This window comes from Rousettus aegyptiacus, unplaced genomic scaffold (assembly GCF_014176215.1).
Source record: "Rousettus aegyptiacus isolate mRouAeg1 unplaced genomic scaffold, mRouAeg1.p scaffold_m13_p_17, whole genome shotgun sequence".
Taxonomy (NCBI): domain Eukaryota; kingdom Metazoa; phylum Chordata; class Mammalia; order Chiroptera; family Pteropodidae; genus Rousettus; species Rousettus aegyptiacus.
In genome coordinates, this window is record NW_023416292.1 from 15,239,061 (window position 1) to 15,264,496 (window position 25,436).

General features: G+C 57.8%; 1 protein-coding gene across 1 annotated transcript in view; it reads right to left on the reverse strand.

Annotated features, from left to right (window-relative positions):
• QSOX1 (quiescin sulfhydryl oxidase 1) overlaps positions 1 to 20,604 on the reverse strand; it is a 34,296-nt gene extending 13,692 nt beyond the window's left edge. Inside the window, exons 1-7 of the mRNA XM_016141138.2 lie at positions 20,254 to 20,604; positions 12,632 to 12,732; positions 6,632 to 6,677; positions 6,033 to 6,135; positions 4,139 to 4,229; positions 1,742 to 1,887; positions 38 to 172 (exon numbers count right to left, since the gene is read on the reverse strand). Coding sequence (XP_015996624.2) covers positions 38 to 172; positions 1,742 to 1,887; positions 4,139 to 4,229; positions 6,033 to 6,135; positions 6,632 to 6,677; positions 12,632 to 12,732; positions 20,254 to 20,530 — 899 coding nt within the window. The 5' untranslated portion in view covers positions 20,531 to 20,604. The remainder of the gene's footprint in view (positions 1 to 37; positions 173 to 1,741; positions 1,888 to 4,138; positions 4,230 to 6,032; positions 6,136 to 6,631; positions 6,678 to 12,631; positions 12,733 to 20,253) is intronic.
• Positions 20,605 to 25,436: the final 4,832 nt, after the last annotated feature.

Here is a 25,436-nt window from a genome sequence, read left to right on the forward strand (position 1 = left end):
ACGGTGGGGAAGGGAGGAGAACCCGACGGGGCCTTACCGATCTGCAACTTTCCACACGGTGGGAGCGACTGTGTTCGCGGTGGTTTGTGCGGCCGTGGTCTGGGCGGCCTCCCGGGTGCCATCGGAGAACCTCTGCAGGTAAGCCGTGTAGAAGGACCGGGACTCCATGAGCCTGTGAGGGCGGAGAGCCACGCGGGGGGGCCGTGAGCACCGAAACACAGAACCCCCGTTAACTAAGCGGGGGCGGCAGGGGCCTCACCTGACAGGGCTCGCCGCTCTTATCCTCCGCGAGGTCAAGATCGGGGCACCTGGCCTCACTTCAACCTTTCCACTCCCTGCTCAAAGCCTCCGCGACACCAGTGTGATGTCAGAATCCCGGCTGGAAGAGCAGCTGACCTGCCCTGGGCCAGAGCACCTCTGGGGACAGTGCGAGTTCCGCCCAGGGACGGGATGGCTGGGTCTCACTACTCTCCCCAGAGACCAAGGGTGCAAGGTGACGGCTGACCTCAAGGAAGCTGCCCGCTCACGAGCTTGCTCTGAGGTACCAGAGGTGACATTGCTCCCCAAGGAAATCATGTATCAAGGAGTTGATATATGATTTTTAAAAAAATAGCAACAACAAAAAAACCCCATTAAATTCTCCAGTCCTTTGACGATCCTTTCGGAGTCTTCCCCTCTCCTGAGAGAGAGGAGTCCTCGAGGGAGCGACGCGTCTCCTGGTCAGGGGCCCGGGGAGGGAGGGACGTGAGGACCCGCAGCGGCACGATGGGGCCCCCGGGGAGCTGGCGCCGGGAAGCATGGCTTTCTCCTCCGCTGTCCTGGCCAGATGTTCAGCGAGGAACAGATGGCTCGGAAGCGGCGTCGTCACAAACAATTTTCCCCTCCACCAACTCCAAGCGAGGCAACAAAGCCGCCTCCGCGGCCAGCGCTGGCGCTCCCCGGGCCCGTGCAGAGTGAGTCCCCCCTGTCCCCCTGCAGCCATCGGGCTTCTCTCCCCCCGCAGAACCCTGACGAAGCCTGGCCCAGCTCTGCCCGGCGACCTGCCCGGGGAGGCAAGTGGCCGCCCTGCCCAGCCTCAGCCCAGCACGGGACGGCACGGCGGGCCTGAGGGGCAGCTCGCTGGGCACCGCGGGCAAGCCCGGACGCCCCTGGCCCTCGCGCCCCTGCCTGCAGGGCCAGGCTGACATCCATCATCTCTCTGCCCAGAGAGGGCACCGAGGCGCCATCTGGCACCATTTAACCGGCCATTCAGCAGCGGGAGCCTGACAGTGGGGCTGCGGATGGCCTGATTGTTTTTTCTTGGCGTTTTGGAACTGGCTATTGTCTGTCTCCTAATGAACTTTTCTGCAATTAGAAAACCAAAGGGAGGGAGGGTCAGGCATCTCTGGGTGCGTGCCAGGCCTGCGGCCTGCCAACAAGTCTGTCTGTGAACAGAGGCGGCCGGGGACCGGGGCCAGGGCTGCGGCGGGGCGGGCGCAGAAATGCCAGGCGCTGGGCGAGCCGGGCACCCGAGGCGGGACTCCTGAGCTGGGGGCAGCACCCCGGCCCGGTCTCCTGGCCTCCGGCGGTACAGACGCTGTCCCGCACCTGCAGAGGGTGCTGCTTGCCTGCCCAGGGACTCCTCGGGGGACTCACAGGGGTAAAGGGCTTGGCAGCCGCGGTGAAAGGCCGGTGGCCTCTCTCGGCAGGAAGAAAAGCCGAGCGCAGGCAGGGGGCAGCGGGGCAGAGGCACCACACTTACACGGGGACCCGGGAGACGGAGCCGTTCCGAAAGAGCAGGTAGCACGACGGGAAGCTGCTGACACCAAACTTGCTCACCACGTCCGCCTCTGTGCTCAGGACCCTGCGCACGGCGATGCCTCGATGCTGGGACAAGTCCAGAGTCACCTGCAGAGACAGCAGACATCTGGGGGCCGAGCCACCGGGCAGAGGGAGCCCTGACAGGACACCTGGGTGGCAGCTGTGCTCCGACCACGCCCGACCTCTCAAAGCACAGACTATCGTGATGAGCGAGGGTCTCGAGTCACCAACCGAGTCTCCCCCACAGGTAACAAGGGGCAAACACCGCCTTAGAGCCGAGGCCTCGGAACTGGGCCCACCACACGCCTCGCATCTTCCAGGGCAGTTTAAATTTAACACGATTTTCGTTCCAATGAAAGCAATTTGTAAAAGGTACAATAAAATGTGGCCTCGTTTTTATTCTTATATTTATAAGGCTTTCTAGCTACATTCCAACGCAGAAAAACACACTAAGCCAGACATGACTTTATTTTTAGAAAGCACTAGGAAGGGGAAAAAGATATTAGTGAACATTTACTGAGTATACATTGTGTGCTGTAGACAGATTGCTTCGTTAATCTTCAAAATGCCACTACGAAGCAGGAACTATCTTCAGCAGACTGGGTGAGGAGGGGCAGAGCAGTAGGGCTGCCCGGGTTTGGACCCAGGCCCACCGGCCTAAACCTCGCCCTGACCCGTCTTCCTTACTTGCAAAGTTATAACAATAACATTAACAACCTAAGAAGACCGAATGGGTTAATTTTTTTAAAGGCTTAGAACAATGACTTGCAGAGAGTAGGTATGTAAGTGTTCATTTATAAAGCAAAACTTCTGTCGTAGATGAAGAAACGGAGGCTTAGAAGTGAAACTGTGTGTCCAGGTCACCCAGGTGGCAAGCGCCTGAGGTGGGCTGTACAAATCCCAGTTCTGTCCGGCTGCAGAGCCTGAGCTCTCGGCCACCGTGCCCTCCTGGCCCTCAGACTAACCGTCCCTGCGCACCTGTGCGTGGACACAGCCCACGGGAGTCCCCGCTCTTGGTCACTCAGGTACTTGGGGCGGAGGCAGGTGGGGAGGGGGAAGATCTAATTCCAATGAACTTCTATGGGACAGGCATGACCCCAAGCCTGGACTGGGGCCCCGGAAGGGAAAGGCACGCCTTCGGCAGAGCTCCCCGCCCCCTCCCTGCCCGTCCGTGCTCCGTCTCAGAGCTGAGAGGCCTGGAGACGGTGCGAGTCCGGTGTTGGTCTGCAGCTCTCAGCTCTCGAATGCGCTTGATGAGTTTCAGGAGGAAAACCACTCAGAGCCAACAGCGCTGTTTGATTTTACCCCTGCTCTCCTGCCTCGTCTGCCCCCCTGCACTGCCTGGAACGTCTCCCGGGCACTAGCTCGTCCCTCTTCTGCATCCAGGAGAGGCCCACACGTGGTCTGGAGAAGTCCATGCATGAGCCAGGGGCGGAACAGTCAGCTCTCTGCACTAGGCCAGGGGAATGGATCTCGATAAAGCACCCACTCTGCGCCAGCTACTAATCCAGGCCCCTTGCCTAAATCACCTCCTTTGACTTTCTCGATGATACTCTGAAGAAAGGCCATTATCACTACTTTATAGACAGGGAAATGAAGCTCAGAGAAGTCGAGGAACTTGATCAGGGCGTATCACCTAAGTGATAGAGTGGAAATTCAAACCAGCATGGTTCCGTTAGCCTCACCTGGTAAGGGACCCTACTTCCTCAGGAGGGACTGGATGATCTCTGATGTCCTCTCCCTCCCATTTCTTGTTTATCCCCATTCCAAGGGGTTGGAGTGGGGGGCAGTGTGGGCTCTGGAGGCAGACAGACCTGGTTCAAAGCCCTGCTCTACGAAGCCACCAGCTGTGTGAGCTTAGACATGTCATGTGATCATCTTCATTAATATTGAAGATTAGCATCTATGCACGTTGGCAATCTAATCTAACGCTCAACAAATAGCAGATGCGACAATATTTGGTTTCGATGATGTGGGTAAAAACAGACGCAGGACATGTTTTATAAAACAGTCAGTAGCGGCATGTTAACTCTGTATGACGACAGATGGTAACTAGACTCGTGGTAGTGATCATTTCACAATGTATACACATGTCGACTCACTGTTGTATACCTGGAATTAATATGGTCTGTCAATTATACTTCATTAAAAAAAAAAAATATGTGAAGATTTTTAAATGGAAAGGTCCAGCTCCTACACTTCCCGATTCTCCCAGCAGGGGTCAGGTCAGTGCACGTGGCTGAGACCCTGGCATTCTGGGAGCAGCCCTGCGCCTGAGCTCACCGGGTTTTCTCTCGAGGGCGACCCGGCAGGTGCAGAGACCCCGAGGGCAGCTCACCTCTCTGCCCACGTAGGAGCCTTCCTTTTCAAAGATCAGGGCCAGGTACTCGTCATTGTTTCTTGCAAAGAACCCATCGATCTCCTCCAGCCTGTAAGAGACAATGCTGGCAGTCACTCTCTCCAGCTGGTGACAATGAAGCAGAATTGTGGGTGACGCGGTACTGCGAGTGTGTCCACGCCAGCCTCCTGTGTTTCCGCACGAGGCTTCGTGGAAGTCACCCCCGCCTGCCACCTGAGAGGGGGAGGAAACCAAACCCTCAGCCTCGAAGGACGATTCCCGCTTAGCTAACCGTGGTTCTTCATCTCACGCACCCGGCTGATTTGCTTGTCCGCTCCATTTAAGAGTGAGGAGTGAGCGGGACTGGGAGGGGACCCTTTGAGACCGGCTGTCTCTATGTTCTGGGTGAGGCCCAGGCTTAGGGAACGTGGACTCGATTGGTCCCGAAGAGCCTGGCAGTTGGCACCCGCCACATACAGGCCTGGGTCTGTGGCAAGTCACTCCCGACTGGGAGATTAAGCATAAAAAAGGAATTAAAGAATCAGAAAGTCATGGGTGCGGGAGACCTTAGATACTATCTGATTCAACCTCCTTATTTCAAGGTGAGAAAACTGAGGCCCAGAGCATAGGTGGCAAATTTTATTATTCCCCCAAATCGGGGAATTAAGCTACCAACTGTTTTTATATCTCAAAATTTCAACAGGAAACAGCTACATAATACAAAAATGATTTCGTTTCCTTTTTCTAACTCAAAGCAAAACATCATGACACGCACTTAGGAGGCCAGCAGGTGAGATGGCATCGGGGGACTACGACTTCCTTTTGTCCCCATCCTGATGGCCTAGTTCCCTCTGCTGGGTCCAGGGCCGGGGCAGTGATCACGTCTCAGCAGAAGGCACACAGCGCTGGAGTCCAGCCCAGGGACAGCGCAAGGCACATGCTAAAGGCGGTGGCCAGAGCGTACCACCGTCAGTGCGTGAAAAGAGACGTGCGCGCCGGCCCCGACCTCTCCGGCATGTCCGTTTGCGCTATCACGAGGCTGGGCTCTAGCACTGGCCCCCCGAGGGGAACACACGGATTGAAAACTACACTTAGAAATCCAACTCGCAATGACTCTTACCATTCTTTCTAATTCTCCATCCTCCAGCGGGCCTCCCCGAGCCCCCGGACCGGCCACGTGGTCATGGTGTGGCTTGGGGTTCCACACCGGATCCAGGAAACACCATGCCGACGTGGGCCCTGCTCCTTACTTCATCCCTTCCTTAATGACCATGTCTCTGCCTCTCGTTTTCTTACATCCCTCAAGGTGCATTTTTAGCACCTCTTTTTCCTAGAAAAGAAGCAACCCTGGAAGCCTGCCCGGGAGGAGGAGACACTGGCCACCGTGCCCGACTCGGCAGCACAGAGAGCAGAATCACATCCCCACCCCCTAGCCACAGCCATTGCTCAGGAAAACGGGCACCCTCATTTTACAGAGACAGGGCTTAGCTCTTCTCAGCCCCCCACCCCCTTTTCCTCTAAATGGTTCTCGATCTCCCTTTTTCCTCCCCATGCTCACTCCCCCGCCCCCCGCGGTCCTTCCGGGGTTAGATCATGTGAAATTCTGCTGCACCCCCAAACGTTCCTGGGGACAGGAGTGAGAAGCGGCAGCAGGCATGGCCCGGAGAACGCCTGCCCCTTTCCCTTCCCACCTGGAGGGTCAGGTCCTTGCACCTGTCCGTCAGCCCCAGGAAGTCCGGGCTCCCAGGAAGCCCTCCGGCCCGCGGAGATGGCCGCTCCAGAGGCACCAGGAAGAACCAGCCTGGGTCCTCTTCCCTGCTGTCCCCACCACCTTCTTGCTTCCAAGCCTGTGATTCTGGCCACCCTGCCCCACGCCTGCCCCGATCCCCAGTACCTGGCGGGCTCCAGTGGGGGACAGGCAGGGGGCCACGTGACACTGTGGGTCTCCAGAGCGTTAATGAGCCTCTCCCTCAGCGTCTGCACGTCAGCGCCAGCCACTGTGAATGCAGACAGACGGGGGGACGTGAGGAGAGCAGAGAAGGAATCCGGCATCCCCTTCGGCTTCACCCACAGACGGAAAACGCCCAGGACGGCTAGTTCTGAGAGAAACGGAGCATGGCCAGCCCTCTGCACTGGAGGGGTGGAGTGGCGGCTGCTCATGGCCCTGAGCTATGTCCGGGGGACAGGAAAGAGTCCCTCAGACCTGGGCCTGTGAGGCTGCTCCCCAGAGGCCGTCTGGCCTGCCCCGCTGGACGCCAAGCCCACTCCGACGTGAAGGGCTCGTCCAGGACCACGGCAACCATCCCCGCTCCCGGGACCCCGGCCAGGCCAAAATGGAAGGGCTTGTCAGCCTGGTCTTCCTGAAGGCCTCGGCTTTCAGTTGGGGAGGTCACCACTGGACCCTGCGGGGCTTTCGCCTCACGGAAACCCGGGTAAAAGAGGGAGGCAGGGAGACAGCGACTCTGACGACGCCAGCGCCAACAGGACACCCACCTGGCACTGTCGTTCCCAAGCCGGTCTTGGTAAAGGCCTTGAAGAACTGGAAGCAAACACACGAGCGAGAGTCAGTGGCGGGCGGAGCCCAGAGCACAGCACGGGCGCCGGACCCAGCTGCTCAAACGAGGGGACTTGGGGCCCAGCGCTTCACCTGCGTGAGCCTTTGTGTCTTCACGTGTAAGATCAGGCCAGGGGGGTTTGGCTCTCGGAGCTGGACACTGATTCCTTTCCCCACTGTCCTCGGGTCTGATCCCTAATCCCACAGCTCCGAGGCACCCAGAGAAGCCCGCACACCTCACTAGAGCCGGACTTCCTACAAAGCACCAGAACCCAGCACGCAGAGACTGGGGAATTTTCACTGCGTGAATAAGCATGGAGACCACTGCTGTTTTCCTTACGGACCCGTCTGAAAATATCAAGTGAAGTCACTTTGTACACCCCGGGGAGATGTTAGCCGCCCTCGGCGGCGGTCTGTCCTTGTTCCTGATCTTGGAGAAGGGGCCTGGAGGCTGCTGTCCCTGTCCACTGAGAACGGCCAGCCTGGCTCAGCCGAGACTCCGGGCCGGGACGGGCTCTGGTTTGGTCCTACTGAAATGTGGTCCTGAGCCTCCGAAAACGCAGGTCTTGTGACAGATGGTCCAGTTTCTTTTCCCATTTACATGACACTCCAGGCCCAGTCTGTCACTCCCTGGGCTTCTAAGTGGAGAGAGAGCTGCCAGGACTCAGGAAGGGACAGAGCTCAGCTGCCCTGACAGACGGCCACCCGGCTGCCCGGGGAAGAGCCTGCAGGCTGGGAAGTGGCCTCTTCCTGAGGTCCCTAACCTCGCGGCCACTTGTATCCACCTTTGGCCTCTGCCTCCGGCAGCATTTGGCCTTATCCCAGGCCAGTAGCGGAGTACGGGCCTTGGGGTCTGCAGGACCGGGGTGCGTGGCCCGGCTCTGCCATCCCTTGGCTGTGTGACCTCGGGCAGTCATTAACTTCTCTGAACCTTCTCATCTTCAACACACTTGGAATGAATAAAATCGCGTCCGCCTGACACTTGCAAAACAATCACAAACGTCCCGGACTGTGTGACACGAGACCAAGCAGATAAAGCACGTGGAGGCATTCATGGACCGACGCTGTTTCTCGGAAATGAACTTTAACAATACACCTATGAGGGGTTTGGTGCACTCACAAATAACAGCCCGGAGGCTGATCGTTACAGCGGCAGTCGCCCTCGGAGATGGCGCCCCGCTTCTGTGGACAGGAAACACCTCGACTCGTTTCCACTGGCATGAGACACGCCTGAAACTATGTGACCTTCCCATGGCTACAGCTGTCATTTTCAGTTACTGAAAAGTAACGCGGTAACTCTTCTTCATCAACCTGCAGGTTGGCCAGGTACTTATTAAGAGAAGCAGGCATTTCCTCCATCAAAAGGCAGCCCCAATTATCATGCTGTGCCCCTGAAGCTTATATACTATTATGTACCAAGGTTACCTCAATAAAAAAAAAAAAGAGAGACAAAAAAGGCCGCCTCCCCAGACCCCAGCTGCAGGCAGCGTGGACTCGGGCGGGAGCCTCGGCCAGCGAGAGTGAACGTGCCACCGCCCTCCGACCCGCCCTCCTGACTGGGAGGGAGGGCAGGCCCACAGCTCGTCCGTCCCTGCCGGCCCCGCAGTGCCCGGCCCAGGGTCTAGGTCACGGAAGTACTCAAAAGACATCTGCTCGGTTATGCTGAGAATCTCTGCCCTTTGATCATCTTGGAAGCTCATGTAAAAATCACAGTAAAATCGAGTCAAGGTACATTTTTGTCCTCTCGTTAAAATGCACCCTCATTAAGTCGGCTGTGGGAGGCGCGTTCCCCACCCAAGGGACACCACCACGAGGCCTTGGGAATGGGCAGTGAGTTTGCTCCTCTCCAGGCGCAGTCAGCACCCGGTCCCTTTTGTCACTTTACACAGGGGCTTCTGCCCTCCCCAAGTCCGGAACCCCTGCAAGACCTCCACATCTCCCCAAAGGCGGGAGACCAGCGGGCATCGGGCAGGTCTTCACGGACCTAACCAGGAGCAGCCTTCCTGGGGCCAAGTGGGGCTGAGCAGAAGGCACACCCCCAGCGGTCACCTATGGCACTGGATCCAACCTTTTAAAACAAGATTTAAGAAAAATGACCCAGTCGCCAAACACCTTGTGGTGAGCCCGTGGGGACCCACAGGCTGAACCATTCTGACGTGTGGACCATCTGCAGGGACGGCTGGGAGGGAGCAGGTGACTCAGTCCCCCCGCCCCCACTTCCAGGGAGGTGCTAGAGACGTCCTTCTGAGCCCTGTCCCCCTCCCTGACATCTCTCTCTCTAGCAAGAGCCACATGAAGTAACAGCCCGACTCTGTACCCCACAGGGTGTCAGCCTCCCAGCCTTGAATTCGAGGGCTCGCCACTAACTGGGCTCCCTCCTTCTGGGCCCGGCCTCCACCCTGCACTTGACCCTCTGCTCCAGCCAGACGAGTCCTCCCAGCACACCACAGCCCTTCCCACACGGGGCCTCTGCTCCCACCTCCCCCCTGCCCACATTCCTCTCTCCTTCACCAGCAGGCAGAAGCCCCCTCCCACAGGAAGTCCTCTCTGCTGCACGAGTCCAGCAAATCCCCCAGCATTCACTGCCTGTCGACTCACTGGGGAGCTCTGAGTGTCCTTACGGACAGGGCCTTCTTGCCTGGCCTCTCACGCTTCTGGCCAGGTCGTGCTTGTCGGGCTTCTCCCACAATGGTAAGAGCTGTGCACCCAGCAAACGCTCACTCGACAGCCGCTGACGGATGGACTGCCTCAAGCGCAGTGCCCAGAGGGGCGACCGCGAGCCCCAGGGCCAGCGGGAAGACAACTAACATTCAGTGACCCAGCAACACCACACCGTGTCCTGGCATTTTCACACGGAAGACCGCACGTCACACCTGGCAGCAATCCTATTGGGCAGATATTATGACTCCGCTTTTACAGACAGGGAAACTGAGGCCTGTGGCTGGGGCACTGCTAAGAGACTTTCCAGGTCACACACGGTAAGCGCGGGGCCAGGATTTGAACCCATGTCATTCATCTCCTCAGCATCCTGCCCCCTTCCCCCGAATGCTGCTGTTTCCTGTAATCCTGACCCCAGCCAGGCCTCTGGCCACAAAGGATCCTGGTCCGTTTCCCACTGAGGGGCAGCCCTGTGGCCCATGGCAAAGCCCTTCCCCCAGAAGTCCCAGCCTCTACGTGCCCGAGCACCACCCAGAGCCTGCTGCGCCCTGTTTCCTCCCGGCTGGGCTCCCGTTCCCATCTGATGAGGACCTGACACAGCTCGCTCGCCCTGCAGAGCCGGGCGTTTGCTAAACAGGCTGGGCTGGTGGAGGCTCACTGTTTCCTCATGGCGACAAAGGGCAGGAGGCAGAGGAAAGGGACAATGACATGTGCCGCTGGGGGTGGCCAGGCTCTTGTGTGGGCCTGTCCCCATCACACCTGCAACGCTCTCTCTTCCTCCTGTTCAACACGCGACCTTCTCTTAATGCTCTCACAGCCTTTACGGGGAGGAGCGGGGACAGACTCCAGGCCCCAGGTGGCAGCAGACAGGCGGCGGGCCCTCTCTGGCAGTCCGGCCGGTTTCCAGGGTCTGCTGCGCTTTCTAGGGCGCCCGGCCACACTGCCCACGGGCACGCCTGGCTCTCCACAGGCTGGAATCTCTGCACACCTGGAACCTGAGTAGTGTTCTCCAAACACCAGAAGCAGCCTAGTACTAAGTCATTAAATCAGTTTAGTGACTCACAGCCAATATTCTTCTTAAATGAATAGAACACAAAATATCAGCGTGTGCTGCACTTAGGAAGAATATTGTTTTAAAGAACTTTCGTTTTAGGGATAAGGGGTACAAACCAGCTTCTGGATCTCAATGTAGATGTGCACGCCTTACTGTAGGTCACACAAATAGGGTTTGGAAGCCTGAGTCGGGCCTCAGAGCAGAGACCTGAAAGGAGCTTGAACCACAAGCGCCCTGGACGAGAGTCCCCAGGACAGGCCACCGAGTGCTCTCCCTGCCGAAACTGGACTGCAGGCTCCTCGCGGGAGGCAGGAGGTCACAGCACTAATCTCTGGGGCTCTTAAGAAATAGACAGATGATGATTGGCCTGGCCCAAGCAGGTGCTGCCCACACAGAGACAGGGGAAGGTCAAGCCGAGCTCAGGGCCCTCCCAGGCCCTCCCACAGCCAGCTGGGCGCTCCAGGAGGTGATTAATCACTGGAGGCACTCGGGCTGCGTGTGCTGCGTGACCCAGGCAGGCACTGAGGAGCTTCTGTGTCCCAGCTGCCTGGGCCGCCTCCTTCACGCCCACGGAGCCCCAGCCTCTCCCCAGGCAGAAACAGAAAGCCCCAGGTGCCAGGCCCCACGGAAGCCTGCGGCATGTCCTGGCCGGCCACGTACCAAGACCAGTTCCTTTCCCAGAAGCCAGCAGTGGCCAGAGCCCTGTGCTGAGTGCCCAGTGGGAGAAATGTCAGCAAACCGGGACAGCTGTGGCCACACTGGGTTTCCCACTCAGGGATCCTCCCCGCGGCTCAGCACAGGAACAAGCGCCCACCCCCTCCCTGTAGAGTGAGTCTAAATACTTCCAGTTACATGTTCTGGGGCTGAGGATAGGGCAGCGGCCTTGCCAGGGAGGTCTTTTTACCTGAAAGCGATGACTGATAAGCAGCCTCTCTGAGGCTCTTAAGAGACGGGCAGATGATCGGCCTTGGCCAGCCAGGGGCTGCCACCGCTAAAGGACGTGGCGGGAGGGGCTGGCTCACCGCACTGTCCTCCAGCCGGCCTGGCATCCGCTGACCCCGAGGCCAGGGTCCGGGATCTCACCCCAGGTAGAGAGGGGAGCACAGAAGGGCACACTGAACCCAGCAGGGCCGCCTTGGGCATGAGGAACGGAAAGGTCGCGTGGAGTCAGAGCTGGACGCGGCTGGGGCCTGGCTTTCGGGGCGAACCCTCCTGGAGTAATTAGACTGATGGCTCTGCCTGGGACCTGAAGCCCCCGAGCTGAGAGATGTTTTGCTCCGGAGACCATGCTTGGCCTTTTAGTTTTCAAGGCATTTCCTGACCATTCTTGGCGGCCACGGAGGAAACTACTTTTCTAGATGCCATTCTGGTGGGAGGGAGCTAGTTATCTGGAGCTGGAGTTAGGCGATGCCAGTTTGAGTGCTCAGCCTGTGCCCGGGGGGCATGCTACGCAGAGCCGTGCAGCCTGGCCGCCCTGGGCTTCCCCGGCCTCCTCCGTGGGAGCCTGGAAGTTGTCCGGAGGTTACCTCAGGCCTGGATAAGCCACGGGTGGGCAAGCTGGCAGGCGAGGCCTTTGCTGCTTCCAGCCGGGCTGGGGCGAAGGAGCCCTCCTTGCTGGGTGTGCCGCCTCTCCAGACGTGACCGGGATCCCCGCCACCTGAGGCAGTGTGGCATTCCGACCATGGGGTGAGGCCAGCCTGACAGGTCGCTTCCGGGCTTACTTGGGTCCCAGGCACTTGATTGATGAGGATAAGACTTGCCAATGTCTCTGGGGTCTTTTTCTAGGGGACCGTTGGGCCCCTGAGTCTGATCCTGCTGTGGGCAGGTCAGAGCCTGAACCCTGGTTTTACAAGGTTTAGATCTGACCGCTAAGGCTAGGCCGTGGGGAGGGAGAGGAATTGGGAAGAGGCACCTGGGGGCTGGGAGCCGTCACCAGCCCGGGTGACCATCTCTTCACAGCTGAAATCTGCCCATCGGGACAAACGCCCACACAGCCCCCTTCCCTCATGAAGGGGAGAACTCCCAGACGGAAGGAACCTCTTTCTTCCCTGCCTCCCAGTTCGCGTCCCTTTCTGCCTCTGTAACAGGTGTCTCACCGAGCAAAGGGACAGTGCTCCAGGGGCTGGGACCCAGGAGCATGAGAGGAGCCCGCAGAGCTGGGCAGACGCCAGGGGACGCCGCAGCTGCCACCCGGCCCCCAGGCCCGCCCGCCCCTCCCGCCACACACCCTCACGGTCGGGAAGCCGAGGATGTTGAAGTCTCTGCAGACTGCACTGTTGGTCTCGTCGGCGCAGTCCAGGGCAGCGAGGTTCAGCGCCGGCCTCCAGTCTGAAAGGACAGGAAAACTGGGGTGAGGAAGAGGGGCAGGCCCCAGGCTGCAAGTCCTCCCTGTAACTTATTGGCAAACAAAACAATGGCACCTTCTGGGCCGCAGCCCAGGGTCTGGGAGATGGGAAACAAATTCATGCACCAGGCGGGCCTCCGGAGCTCGGATTCAAGGTCAAGGTGCCCCTGAACCTCCCCCAGAGTTCCACGTTACTATGAGGCTGCGTCATCTCAGAAGGCGCGGTATACGCCGTGAAACCGCAGGACTGGTGAGGTGGCGACAGACTGGGGCCACGTGGCACAGCGCACAGGAGGAGGCTGCACGCACGGGAGGAGGCTGCACGCACGGGAGGAGGCTGCACGCACGGGAGGAGGCTGCATGCACGGGAGCCCGGCCTGGCAGCAAAGGGGGAAACTGAGCGGACCCTTGACGGTCAGTCGAGTTGACGGCGCACCGCGTGAGCAGCTCACGGAGCGGAGAAGCGGCAGGCCTCGCGGGGCTGTGACAGAGGCCAGACGCCCAGGGAGGTCACCGGCTGCGAGGCAGGCAGGGCCAGCGTGAGCGCGCGCCCAGAGGGTCTGCGCTGACGCCCACGGCTCCCGGGAGCTGCTGGCTTTTCCGGGCGCATGAGTGAAGGAGGAGGCCTGCCTGGCGGCACGCTTGCTCCACACCACACCCTGTACCTCCCGCCCGGAGCACAGGATGGGGATTTACACAGGTAGCCCACCCGGCAGCCATTCGGTACAGAATACTAACATCTGAATAACATCCCTGAGAATCGTGGCTTTGCCAGGACCTCTTTCCTCACCCCAAACCTGCTCCTTATGATGTCTGAAAAACCATCATTTCAGAAGGCGTCAGAGCTCCCCAAATCATTTTATGCCCGAGGAAGGAGTGGTACCCTCGCTTCCGCAAGACAGATGCAGGAAGAGGCCAGACACCTGCCGGGCAACCCCGAACCATCCCTCAAAGGAAAGGCTCAGAGCAACTAAGCTGGTCCTTCCGCAGTGAAGGACCTGAGACTGTGAGGCAGGCCTGAGGCAGCACCCCCCCCCCCGGCCCCTCCCCACCCCCTTTCTTTCTTGCTGGCAATCCACTCTTGGCACTGAAGCTTCTGGAATCCTGGCCGGAAGGAAGGAGTGGGGTGAAGAGGGGGAGAAGAGGGATAGGAAGTGGGCGGAAGTGTTGAGCAGAGACACGTGGGTCACGTGCTAACATGCCATCTCCCCAACTTCCCCAACCCCCGTCTCACCGAATGCCTTTTGGGGAGCTCTCTGGGCTCCCCTGGCACACGACGGCAGCAGTTTGAGTTTATTCAAATACCTGCAGGCTGGCGTGCATCACTTGGCTTTCAATTTCACTTGCAAAGCAGCCTGCGCGAACTGCGGTTGTGCCCAGGGTCTGCCCCGTGCCAGGCTCAGGACGGTGGCCCTCCGGCCCTCCTGCACACTCTGCTCTACCCTGTCACCCGCAACACCGGCGTGGGCACCGCTTGGTAGGGGCAGAGTCGGGCAGTTCGCCCACACGGATCCACTAATGCCAACCAGACCCCAATCCTGCCCACCCTCCCTCCTAAGTCTCCCCGCCCCCCCCATCCTAGGCTCCTTACGCACCTCACTTCTAACCTGCCCTCCACACCTAGTGAGCCTCCCTCACAGAACCCCCAGCCACCAAGTGACCCTCTCTATCTGCGGATGTGAGTATGTCGTTCTCTACTCAATATTCTCTGGTGGCTGCCACTGCCTTGAGAAGAAAACCTACAGCCATGAGGCCATTCTCGATCTGGCCCCTGCCCGCCCACCTGGCCCCCTCTGCTGCAAGGAGGCTGAGGCTCTTCTCCTTCCCTCAAAGCACCGTGCTTGCTCTCTCACGTCTCCAGCCCTCTCCCACGGCCACCCTTCGCTTCCCACTAAGCCCCAACTTGTCAGGAGCAACTCAGTTTGAACGTGATTTTTCCACCCGGGAAAAGCTGCCTTATGAGCTCACGGCTCAGAGCTCTGCCTGTGTTTCTACTGACAGTTACGAGCCTGTCCATCCCCGAATGCCTGTTCATTTTTGCAGCCTCACTGCCTGGCTTCCCCATCATCCAGCACACAGCAGGTGCTCAGTGAGCGACTACCGAATCATACCGTCGACCTAGGCCAGGCGCTGGCCCTCAGCAGCACCTACTCTCAGGCTCAGTGTATCCTCGGGTCCAGGGAGGGGGCGAGGCTGAGGCCAGTCGCCTGTGGACGCAGGAGAGAAGCCCTGCCCAGGCACAGGGTTTTGCCCTGGATCGCAGGGAAGAGCACCCAGGCCTCTTTCCTGTGGCTCCTCCTCCAACCGAGCCAGGCCCAGGGGAGGGCAGGAAGCACAGGTCGCCCCCTGCGGCCATCTGACACCCGCTAAGCTTGGCTCCTTCTGCTCTGTATCCCCGGCTCTGGTCACTCTGTTCAAGGAGACGACAGGAGAGGCCCAGCTGCTCTCAGGAGTCAGTAAGTCATCCTTCCTCCAGTGGTGGCCCCTGGCAAGGTGACCGAGGACCACAGGCGTCAACTGCTTGTCTCCTCTCCGAGAGCACAGGCCACCACCCCTCGGGCCAGAGTCAGTGCCTGCTGCCCCCGGGGAACACAGACTCTGAGGGACAGAAGAGAAAGCCAGTGTTCAGTGAGCACCGTGGCACACTCCGGGCGACCACTGGAGGTGGGTGTCATTCCCCACAAACAAAGACAGGGCCTGAGAGGCCTCCAAGATGTCCTAGGGCTCCCAGGCTCACCTCGCCGGTCAGGACGCTACCTCGATATTTTATATTTGCTGCAGTCACAACCCTCCGCATGAGGGAGCAGATGGTAGACACGGCTTCATCTTCCAGCTCCACACCATTCTCTGTATCACAGACCCAGATCTCGCTCAGCGAGGACGAACTCCACAGCCAGAATGTTGACTGTGTGATCTAGTGTGGTGCTCGCAACTACCACCCCAGAAGGAAAGCCCGGGACTCATCTCGAGATGAGCTCTCCTCCCCTGTTGAACAGAGACCAAGGCGCACGACCAGGCGGTGGTGACTCCGAGATCGGAACCCAGAGCCTGGGCCTCTCCGCTGGCCTCAAGCGGGCCCAGGACAGAACAGAGAGTCGCTCTGTTGCCTTCCCGACCAGGGACCTCGGGGAGGGTGGGGTGTTAGAAGTGAGGACACGAGGAAAGGTGACATCTGGGAGTGCCTGGCCCCTGGCCCGTTCACTCCTCCTCTCTATTTATGCCGGGTTCCCTGCACCTCCAAGAAACGGAACCAGGGCCTCTTCACATCTGCCACGAGCCCAGCGGGAGGGAGAGGCTGGGGCCAGTCAGGTGCTGGGAGAGTCCTGGCTTAGGAATGCTTCTCAGGAATATCAATGTCAATACCTTAATGAGACATAATGACATGAAGATCTGGTTTGCACGAACCACTGCGGGCCTGACTACTCATCACTCTAGCAGCAGGACAGAAACGGAGAGGACCCTTATCTGGGCACTCCACCCCCGAGGCAAAGTGCGGGGCTGTCAGAACCGGTGAGGGAGGCTTTCTGAAGTGTCAGGTGACTTAAATAACGGAACTTGCGGCCCGACAGCGAAAGGGTCAGCAGTATCAGTCCAGCCAGGCTCTTGGTGAGAAAAACATTTCCTGGTGTGATTACTGCCCTGGCAAAGGAATTTCTCCACTCACAACAGAGCAAACGAGCAAATGGAGACGGGAAGGGTGGGGAGGCGAGTGTCCAGCACAGCGGTGGACTTGGGGGTGGTGGCTGAGGGGACACCCTGTGGCGAGGGGGTGAGAGGCTACTCTGGGGTCCCAAGCAGTGCCCCTGCCCCTCTCAGAAGTCCAAGAAGGGGCAGCGGGCCCAGAGGCACAGACTCGCTCAGAGCTGTAACCCGCTGGAGCACCATGAGCTCCCCACGTCTCGCTCTGGGCTTCAGCTTCCTCATGGTCAAACGAGGGCCGGGATGGATGGCCTCTCATGTCCTCTCCAGCTCTGACACCTGTGGCAGGTGCTAGACGCCACACTTGGCAAGAAAAATGGCCACAAGACCTCTGGGTATAGAGCAAGTCTGGGCCTCTATTCAGACAGAGGCCATACCCTTCCAACCTAGCAAGTGCCAGCCAGGTAGAAGGGTCAGAACTAGGGTCCCCCCAGAGTCTCCGGGAACTGTCCTGACACAGAGCTTCAAACCTTGTCACCTTCCTCCACGTTGTAGGCTTACGGGCACTGAGGTCATGGGATGAACAAAATACCTCCCCTACCCCGCACACCTGGCTGACACGCTAGGTCTGAGTCAAAAAGAGCCACAGCACCAGCAGAGGGCTCGGTCACTCATGTGCCTTTCTGAGTCCTGTGAGGCTCATGCCATTGGCCTTCGTGAGTGTTCTGTGGGCTCCTACCCCGTGCCAGGCTCAGCACCAGGCGTCGCAGGGGCAGGAGGAGGAAAGGCGGTCTAGGGCTTGGAGGAGAAAGGGAGGCGAACCAACCCAGCTGCCTGTCGCTCGGACACCCAAGACTTGCAAACCTCAGCTCCCTGGCTCCGCACAGGTCGTCTTCCCACCTGCCGAACGCTTCCGTCCACCTCTCCACCGGCCCAGAGAGCCAGAAAGAGCTGGTTTCAGAACCTCCTCTAGAATCTGTATAACCTTGGGCAAGGTACTTGTCTGTTAAAACAAAGAGAGAGACAATATCTACTGCTCAGATTATTTTCGCCCAAAGATTATATATAACAGCGTCCTATAAGGGCCTTCGCAAAGCGCCTGCCATAGGGCGAGTATATAATAACTGTTCGAAGGCCTCTGGTGACCAAACGGCCCCCTGGGACTTTCCCTTTCCCCAAACTCCTACAAGAAATGACTGAGCCACTCCTCTGGCTCTTTTCAAACACAGCTTCTTCCTGTTGCCAGTTTTCCTGCTGCGCGCAGCTCACTTCCCCCAACTGCAATGTAAACAATGCTTTGCACACAGAGGTCACTCAACAAATATTTACTGATTGATTAGCCGGTGAAGAGTAATGAAGGTCTAAAATGAACACAATCGATCTCCCCAACATACCGGAGGGGCAGCAAGGGCTGCTCTAGAATAGAAAGAGATGAGATTTGTCCTTAGAAACGAGGGCTCTGCTCCACGACAACCACTGCCCCACAGAACCTAGCCCACAGGTCACTGAAGAAATGAGCCCTAGCCGGTCAGAGTAAATGCCTGAGGCCAGCTGGGCAGGGTTGCAAGATTCTTTCCCCCCATGACCTTCCTCACTCTTGCTGCTCCTGACCAAGCTACTTCTACCATCGGCAGGGAGCGGTGGCCAAGGGGCCACACTCCAATGAGCCGCTCTTTGCTGGCCCACAACCAAACTTTCTCAAGGAACCTCAGAACGGAGATGACAGGAGAGCAAGGTGGCTTCTCAGCAGGGCCTCACCGGAACACGTCCCCTCGGGCTGGTGTGGAATCATTCTTCATCACTGCAGGCCGACACCACACTCGGCCAGTGCCCTCCAAGGACGTGGTCCTGCTCAGGGGGCTGAACCCCCCGCACTGTTCTCGGGAGACTTCCGCTTTCCACCCACATCTCTCACCTCCCATTTTCCTTTCTGAGGTTGAGTATTTTGTTTTTTGTTTGTTTGTTTGTTTGTTTGTTTGTTTTTAGGGAAAGACTGACACTCCGTGCACTGGGAAAGAGATCCCTTTTGGAAGTGGCAGCAGCCCTGATCCAGGAGTAGGCTGGGTCAGTATCTGGCTGTGCAATTCACTGGAAAACTCCGGGCTGCAAGAGGCCAAACACATGAGTCAGCTGGGAGCTAAGCTTCCCTCCAGCGCTCTCAAGCTATCGGCATCTCCTCGGTGAGGTCCACCTGTGGCCACTAAAGACCTCTTACAGCCTCGAAGTACTACTGATCAATCACAGATTTTTACGATGTTCAGACCCACAATGTCCCCTGAATACCTGATATCCCCTTATATGTTCCAATTCCACATTCAACATCTTCCTCCCTCCTGCCCTGATCAGGTGTGTTGATGTCACCGTACTAGTGTGAAGAGCTGCTGAGAAATGGCACACTCAGCTGCTGGGACCAGAGAGGCATGCAGACAAATGTCTGCATGTAAACTGGAGACAAAACGGCTTATCGGTTTTGTTTAAAAATGACTTTCCAGAACCATATGGCTAACAGATGGGTGTATCTTTCCATCTAGCCACCTGGGTGGGTAACCCTGGTACAAGCTACTCAAGGAAGAGGTAGCCTGAGTTTCAAAACCAACATCCTCAAATGTTCTGTTCTACCACACACAGCGAGTTTATCAAGAACATCAGCGGCACAGCAGGGGAACGATCGCAGTTCTCCCCTCTCCAGAGAGAGATCTATTTCCTAACACACCCACCGTCCTCCTTCAGTGACCGGTTCAGATCAGGAACCCCGCCAGGGGCCACACACACAATCAGAGACAGCAATTCGGAAGCCAATCACTAAGCCACCCCTGCCCCCTAAACACCCACCACCTGGGCTAGGCAGATGTGCACCACCACAGGGGTCTTTAAATTGTGGAAACTCGGAGATAACGTATGTCAAGTAACTTATGCAGGAGGGTGTCTGACATGCAGTAAGCACTCAGTAAATGTTAATTACCATTGTGACCGTATTTCCTCAGCTCTAAGTCTTAAGTGTTCAAGCATTTTAACATTTCTGGGATAAGAATACATCTTTCCATCACTACATTTAGTAGTCTTATCCTTCTACCCCTAAGGCTGTTAGTACATGAATGGTGTCAAGGCAATATGGTTAGAGTGGCCGGGCCAGTGAATGGGAATGTGGAGCAGGGGCCGGACACACAGCAGGAGGCTGCCTTCAGTCAGGCCTCAGTCAGGCCTCGGGGTCCACCCGGGTTAAAACAGAAGGGCCTGAGAGGGTGCACGGAAGGGGGGAAGAGAGAGGGATGGGGCCCGACGCTAAGGAGCTGGAGGCAGCAGGTGGGGAGAGGCCCAGAACTAGGAAAAACTCTGCCTCGAAGATAAAGCTGGGAACAGAACTCAATGTACAAGCTGGGTCAACTAGCCGCGGGGGTGGGGGGTGGCAGAATGAATGTTAATTCCTGTTCTCCCCAGCACTGATCCCACAGCAGCTGGGAGACCTGGCAGGAAGGCGACACACGTCCCTGGGCCAGAGGAAGGGAACTGCCACAAGGCTGGACTGGAGCGAAGGTGTCAGCCGAGAAAGAACAAAGGCGACCCCGCCGCGGGGATGGAGGCAGTGAGCCGGCAGAGGACCCACAGGGAAAGCAGGGCGGGTCTGGGGGGCCAGGCCGCGGGAAGGGGAGAGGAGCGCGGGACCAGGGCCAAGGGGAATAAGACAGGGAGGGGCGCGAGCGAAAATGGAGTTGAGGGATGTGGAACCGGGGGAAGTGGGAGGGGCGGAGAGGAAGAGGTGGGCGGAGGTGATGGGCCGGGGGAAGCGGGGCGCTCGGGAGGGGCGCCCCGCGGGGCATGTGGGTGGGGAGGGGGGCAGGCCTTCGCGCCGGCCCGCGGCTTCTCACCTTTGACGTCGTCGGCCAGCGCCTTCCACGTCGGGGCGAACGCAATGCAGTGTCCGCACCAGGAGGCGAAGAACTCCACGGCCCAGGCGCTGCGGGAGTCCAGCACGGCGCCCCGCACCGTGTCCGCCTGCAGCAGCGTCAGCGCGTCGGACGGCGAGTAGAGCGCCGAGCGCGGCGCCGCGCCCGCGCCGGGCACCGCGGGCAGCAGCAGCAGCGGCAGCAGCAGCGGCAGCGGCAGCGCCGGCGGCGGCCCCGAGCGGCGGCCGCACCACCCCATCGTCCGCGGCTGCGCGCACCACTGCGCGCAAGTTTCGGACGTGTTAGTGAGCGCTGGGGCCGCGGCACCTCCTGCCTCCGTCCGGGAGGAGGAGCCACGTGGCACCGCCCACCCGGGGCGCCGCCCACCGCGCCTGGCCCTGGCCCCCGCCCCCGCCCCGGCCCTGCCCACCGCGGCCCGGCTCCGCCCGTTGCCCCGCCCCGCCCCGCCGGACGGCGGGTAGGCGGGGGACCCGGCGCGGGCGTCTGCGCGCGGGATGCTGAGCCCCAGGCCTCAGAGCCGCGCTAGCCGGCTCCCCGCCTCCGACCTGAGGAGGCGGGGAGCGCAGCCCAAGCCCTGGAGCCCCCACCCCCAAATGAAAGCAGTGGGGGCCTCCGCAGGGCAGAGATCCGGACCCACGTTCCTGTCGCTGCTGGGGACTTGGGAAGGTCATTGGGCTTCTCATAGGTCTGTTTCCAAAGGAAAAAGAGTCCGTTAGAATACACTGGGCCTATTACACTGCTCCAGGAAAGTTTGGCGGATCCCGCCAAGCAGTAAGACGTCGCGAAGTAGAAGCGGATGGGAGAGATGAGGGACGGGTGGTAGGACAGGTCTGAGTCTTTGACCCCAAGACCCCAAGGGATCAGCTGTGCCCACACTCCCTGAGGCCCGTGACCTTTTACAGGAAACAAGATTTGAGGGCTTCCTAATCAAGGATGAGAAGCTCCTCCCCACCTTAGTCTGGGCTGGACTGGCAGGCCAAGGCATCCGCACACAGGTCTGGCTGCCCTCATAGGCTGTCAGGACAAGTCCTCCAACTGGGGCTCCCAGCAGCCCAGGGCTATTCGCAGCTCTACATACTCACTCAGATGTCCCTCTCACAAGTCACCTGATAACTAATCTTGTGTTCATGGGTACCAAGGTGTCAATGGTTAATTTTCCCTGGTCACCTGTAGCTCCAATGCTGGATGAGTTATTTTAAGGGGAGAAGGTGCATCTCAGAGGATTGTCACATGATCTTTTTCCTTCGTGTTTGCTGGGTTAGCCTACTTTTCCTGTACCCCATTTGAGACCAGATTCATTATTCATTCAACGTTAGCCCATGGTTTCTTTGTACCAGGCGCTGTTCTAGGTACTGAGAATAAGGCCATAAATGAAGCCAAGACTCTACAGTCACGGAACTTACCTTCTCAGTAGGGATAGGGATAGAGAAATGATAGTCAAGTAGATGTAGGTCTGATGGTTACAAATGCTATGAAGAAATATACAATAGAGTAAGGATCAAGTATCAGAGGAAGGGCTATTTTTTCTTTTTTTAGACAGGGTGGTATGGGATGGGCTCACCCCTAATATTTGCAGGGCTAGCGTCACATATTATATGTCTACATATTTAAAGTTTATATACCAAGTTAAAGTGTTATGTAAAACTCCTATCTTTTCACCTTGACAAGGGTATCTTCATCATAATCTGGAAGGCCGCACTTAAGTTTAGAATTCTTGGACTCGTCCCTCAATGCGCATTGGGATGGGGTGGCTTGGGTGGTAACTGGTCCCTGACCCTCAACCGTCCTACTACTCTGTGCTCCAGCTCTGTCCCACACATCCCTGTCCTCATTCCTGAGGCCCATCCACACCTCCTGCAAATAGCCACTCTTTGGATCCTCAAGAGGGTAGGTAGGCTTCGGGAAAAGCTGAGGCAGTCTCCGGAAGCTGGTGCTATTGGGGCAGTGAGTCCTAGGGACGCAGGTGCTGTCACGTGATCTAAGAAGGAGTGAGGAGCAGGAGCTTTGGGTGGGCGCATCCCCGCATCCCCTTGGCCCACGGGTTTCTTGCTCCGTGGAAAAGGGCATGTCTGGAGTGGGGGGATTCTCTTGTCCAGTCTCGAGGCAGTTCTAATGAAGTAACACTTGAGCCAAAGACCCAAATGAAGCATGGGAGGAAGGCTGGTGGCAGTCAGGATTAGGGCCTTCCAGGGAGAGATCTGGGGGTTGGCTTTCGCTGTCTTCGTGTATCTGTATTCTCTGTGCCCAATGTCTCGAACTGCATAAAGACATGATACGGTGACCAGTCGGAGTGTTCCTACCTCCCCACTCCCCCGGCCAACTCCAGACACTGGCTGCTCCTCCCTGCTGCCCCACGTCCCTCATTCCTGCTCGCCACAGGGACCGAGCCTGGCCCAGGGGCAGCAGCATAAATGGCTCCCTAGTAACCTTGAATTTTAGGGATTAGAAGTACTCCAGAGGCTGGATCAGGTGCCAGTAAAAGTCAAGTGCCTTCAGATGTCCCCACTGTTAAACAGCCATGGTCGTTAGCTGCCCCAGGGGCCTGAGGGTTAAGGAGGCAATGTGTGCTGAACGCACAGACCTGGGAGGATACTCCAGAGGAGGACATGAAGATTCGCCTGCTCACATATCTGTTTCAGAGCATTAGAAATGGGAAAGGATACAAACTGAACAAAATAGAGAATGTTTCTTGGCAATGGGGCCAAAGAAATTAAGACCAAGATCTGTAAAATCTGGGGGCATCGATGTCTCTGAAAGAGGATTTTCAACTTTTTAAAGTCTTGGAAGCCTTTGTTCCAACAGAATCTTGACAGGAAGCTGAAGCAGATAAAAGCAAGCTGAAGAGTGTGGCTTAGAGCAATACCCAGTCTCTGTGCCCTTTGGGGCTTCTTGGGAACCCCAGGGCTCCCCAGGCCACCATCTGAAAAACACTGGTTTAGACTTGAGGGTAGAAAACATAAGAATCACAACTTGCCCTGCTGGCCCTTCCAGAAGGAACTCTATCAGGAATGGGGGACGGAGGGGGAACGGGTGCTGGGGAAAGTATTGAAAGCGAGGGACTTAGGAATTCCTGCTTCCCCTCCCGCGGACAAGCTATAGGAAAGTGAGCCGAGAGGATCAAAGAACAATAATAGTATTGGCTGATACTTTGCACCTGCTGTTCTAAGCGCTTACAGATATTACTCATTGAATCCTCACACCAGCCCTATGAGGCTGATGGTATCATTATCCCATTTTTATAGGTGACGAGACTGAGGTAGAAGGAGCCCTGTAGACTTTCCCGCTTGTGACTCACGCATGTGGTATGCATGAATAAAAGAGGGAACTGAGGAGCTGTCCACCAAAAACAAGACAGATGGCCAGAGGAATGCAGCTTAGGCACAAATACAGATAATTACCATGAACGACAGAACAGTGTTTGGTAAAACATGTCATCAGTAGCATTAGATGACTTGCCACTTATTCATTTGCACTGAGGACCAGAGAGGTGTGTAGCTGGAAGGCAAGTGCCCAGCAACAGAGAAGGGACCTTTGCTTCGACCCTTTAAGGCCCTTTAAAACTCGCCTCTCGGTCTCCCTGAGGCACCTTTCCGTAGCTGAGGTGGCTGAGAATACCAGTTCTGAGGGTCGGAAGAGAGAGGTAGGCAGAGTCTGCATCTGTTAGGCACAGCGGGAAAGAGAAGGCCTGGTCAAAGGGCCCAGGGTGGGGGAGGGTTTACTGGAAGGACTGTTTACCACAGTGTGTGTGGTAAGGAGAGCTGATAAGAGGTGTGAGGCCTGACAACGGCCGCAGCCCAGCTGGAAGCCCTTCGAGCACTCCTCCATTGGAGGAGACGAGGGGAGGGAACTCTGTGACACCAGTGGCAGCTGGAGTCCAGGAGAGAGGCCACCCCGCTGGAGCTGCCACCACAAAACGTGGCCACTGCCGGGAACTCCACGGGGAGCAGGGCGGCAGCAGGAACGCCTCGCTGTCACCTCTGTCTCCTCCCCACCTCTGATGTCCTGCCAGTGCCTCCCCTTGGCCAAACCCATCAAAGCCAGACAGAGCGGGAGGGGGGCCTTGATTACAGTCCCTACGAGTTGGCTTCCAAGACAAAAGGCAGCGTAGCGGAGGCTGGCGCGTGGAGAGCACTGTCCCCGGCCCAGGCTCCCTGACCAGGCCCTTCGAGGCCTTAGAAGTCAGAAGGGACAAGGGACGCCCGTGAAAGGGACATTTGGGGCAGAACCCTACGTTCACGTAGAGGCCCCCTAGTTCCCGGGTTGAGAGTGGGAGACGCGTGTGCAGGGACTGTGGGTGTGTGAGAACTCCGCATGCGAAGGGAGTAGATACCCCCCCATCCCTTTACCCCCACCTGCACCCCCATCACACACACACAAGGACAAGCTGATGATTTAAAGTGAAATGACTTTGGCCCGTGCTGTCTCCTTTGGTAAAAGGATTAAAATGATGGGGCTGAGAAACTGAGGCTCAGGCAGGCTAAGAAAGTTGCTCCGGTGACATGCCTGGTAAGTAGCAGAAGCCGAGAGCCCGACCTGGGCCCAGCGGGGCCTCACGGTCGGGGTGCCAGGGGGAGAAGAGGGAGCCAGCAAAGGCCACGTCCCTCCGGAGCGATGCCGCTCCCCTTCCTGTAATCACGTGGCTTTCCGCGCTCCAAGGCAAACCGTTTCATATCTTTTTCTCTCTCCTTGAACCTCCAACACCTTCGTACCCTCACACGAGACCTCGCTCCAGTCATTTTGATGACAAAGCAGAAGGCATCAGACGGGAACCCCTTTTCCTCCTACCACCAAACTACACCCCCGCCCCCCCCCACCTGTGCTCATCGCGCGCCTTCCGGCTCCTCCCTCCTATCCACGCGACCCTTCCACCTGCGCTCTGGGCCAGGCCTCTCTCGCCACTCCGGGACTTTGCTCCTGATCCCCTCCACCCCTGCAAAGCCAGAAAACATCCTTAAAAATTTATATTAAATCAGAAATCTATTCCTGTTAATGCATTCATTAGTCTTTCACTACTAAATACTGAAAACTGAAATTATTTTCGTGGAAGCTTCGCCCCGGCAATGTTAAGTTCACAGCAGGCTGACAGCACTTGCGCTCTGGGCCAGGCCTCTCTCGCCACTCCAGGACTTTGCTCCAGACCCCCT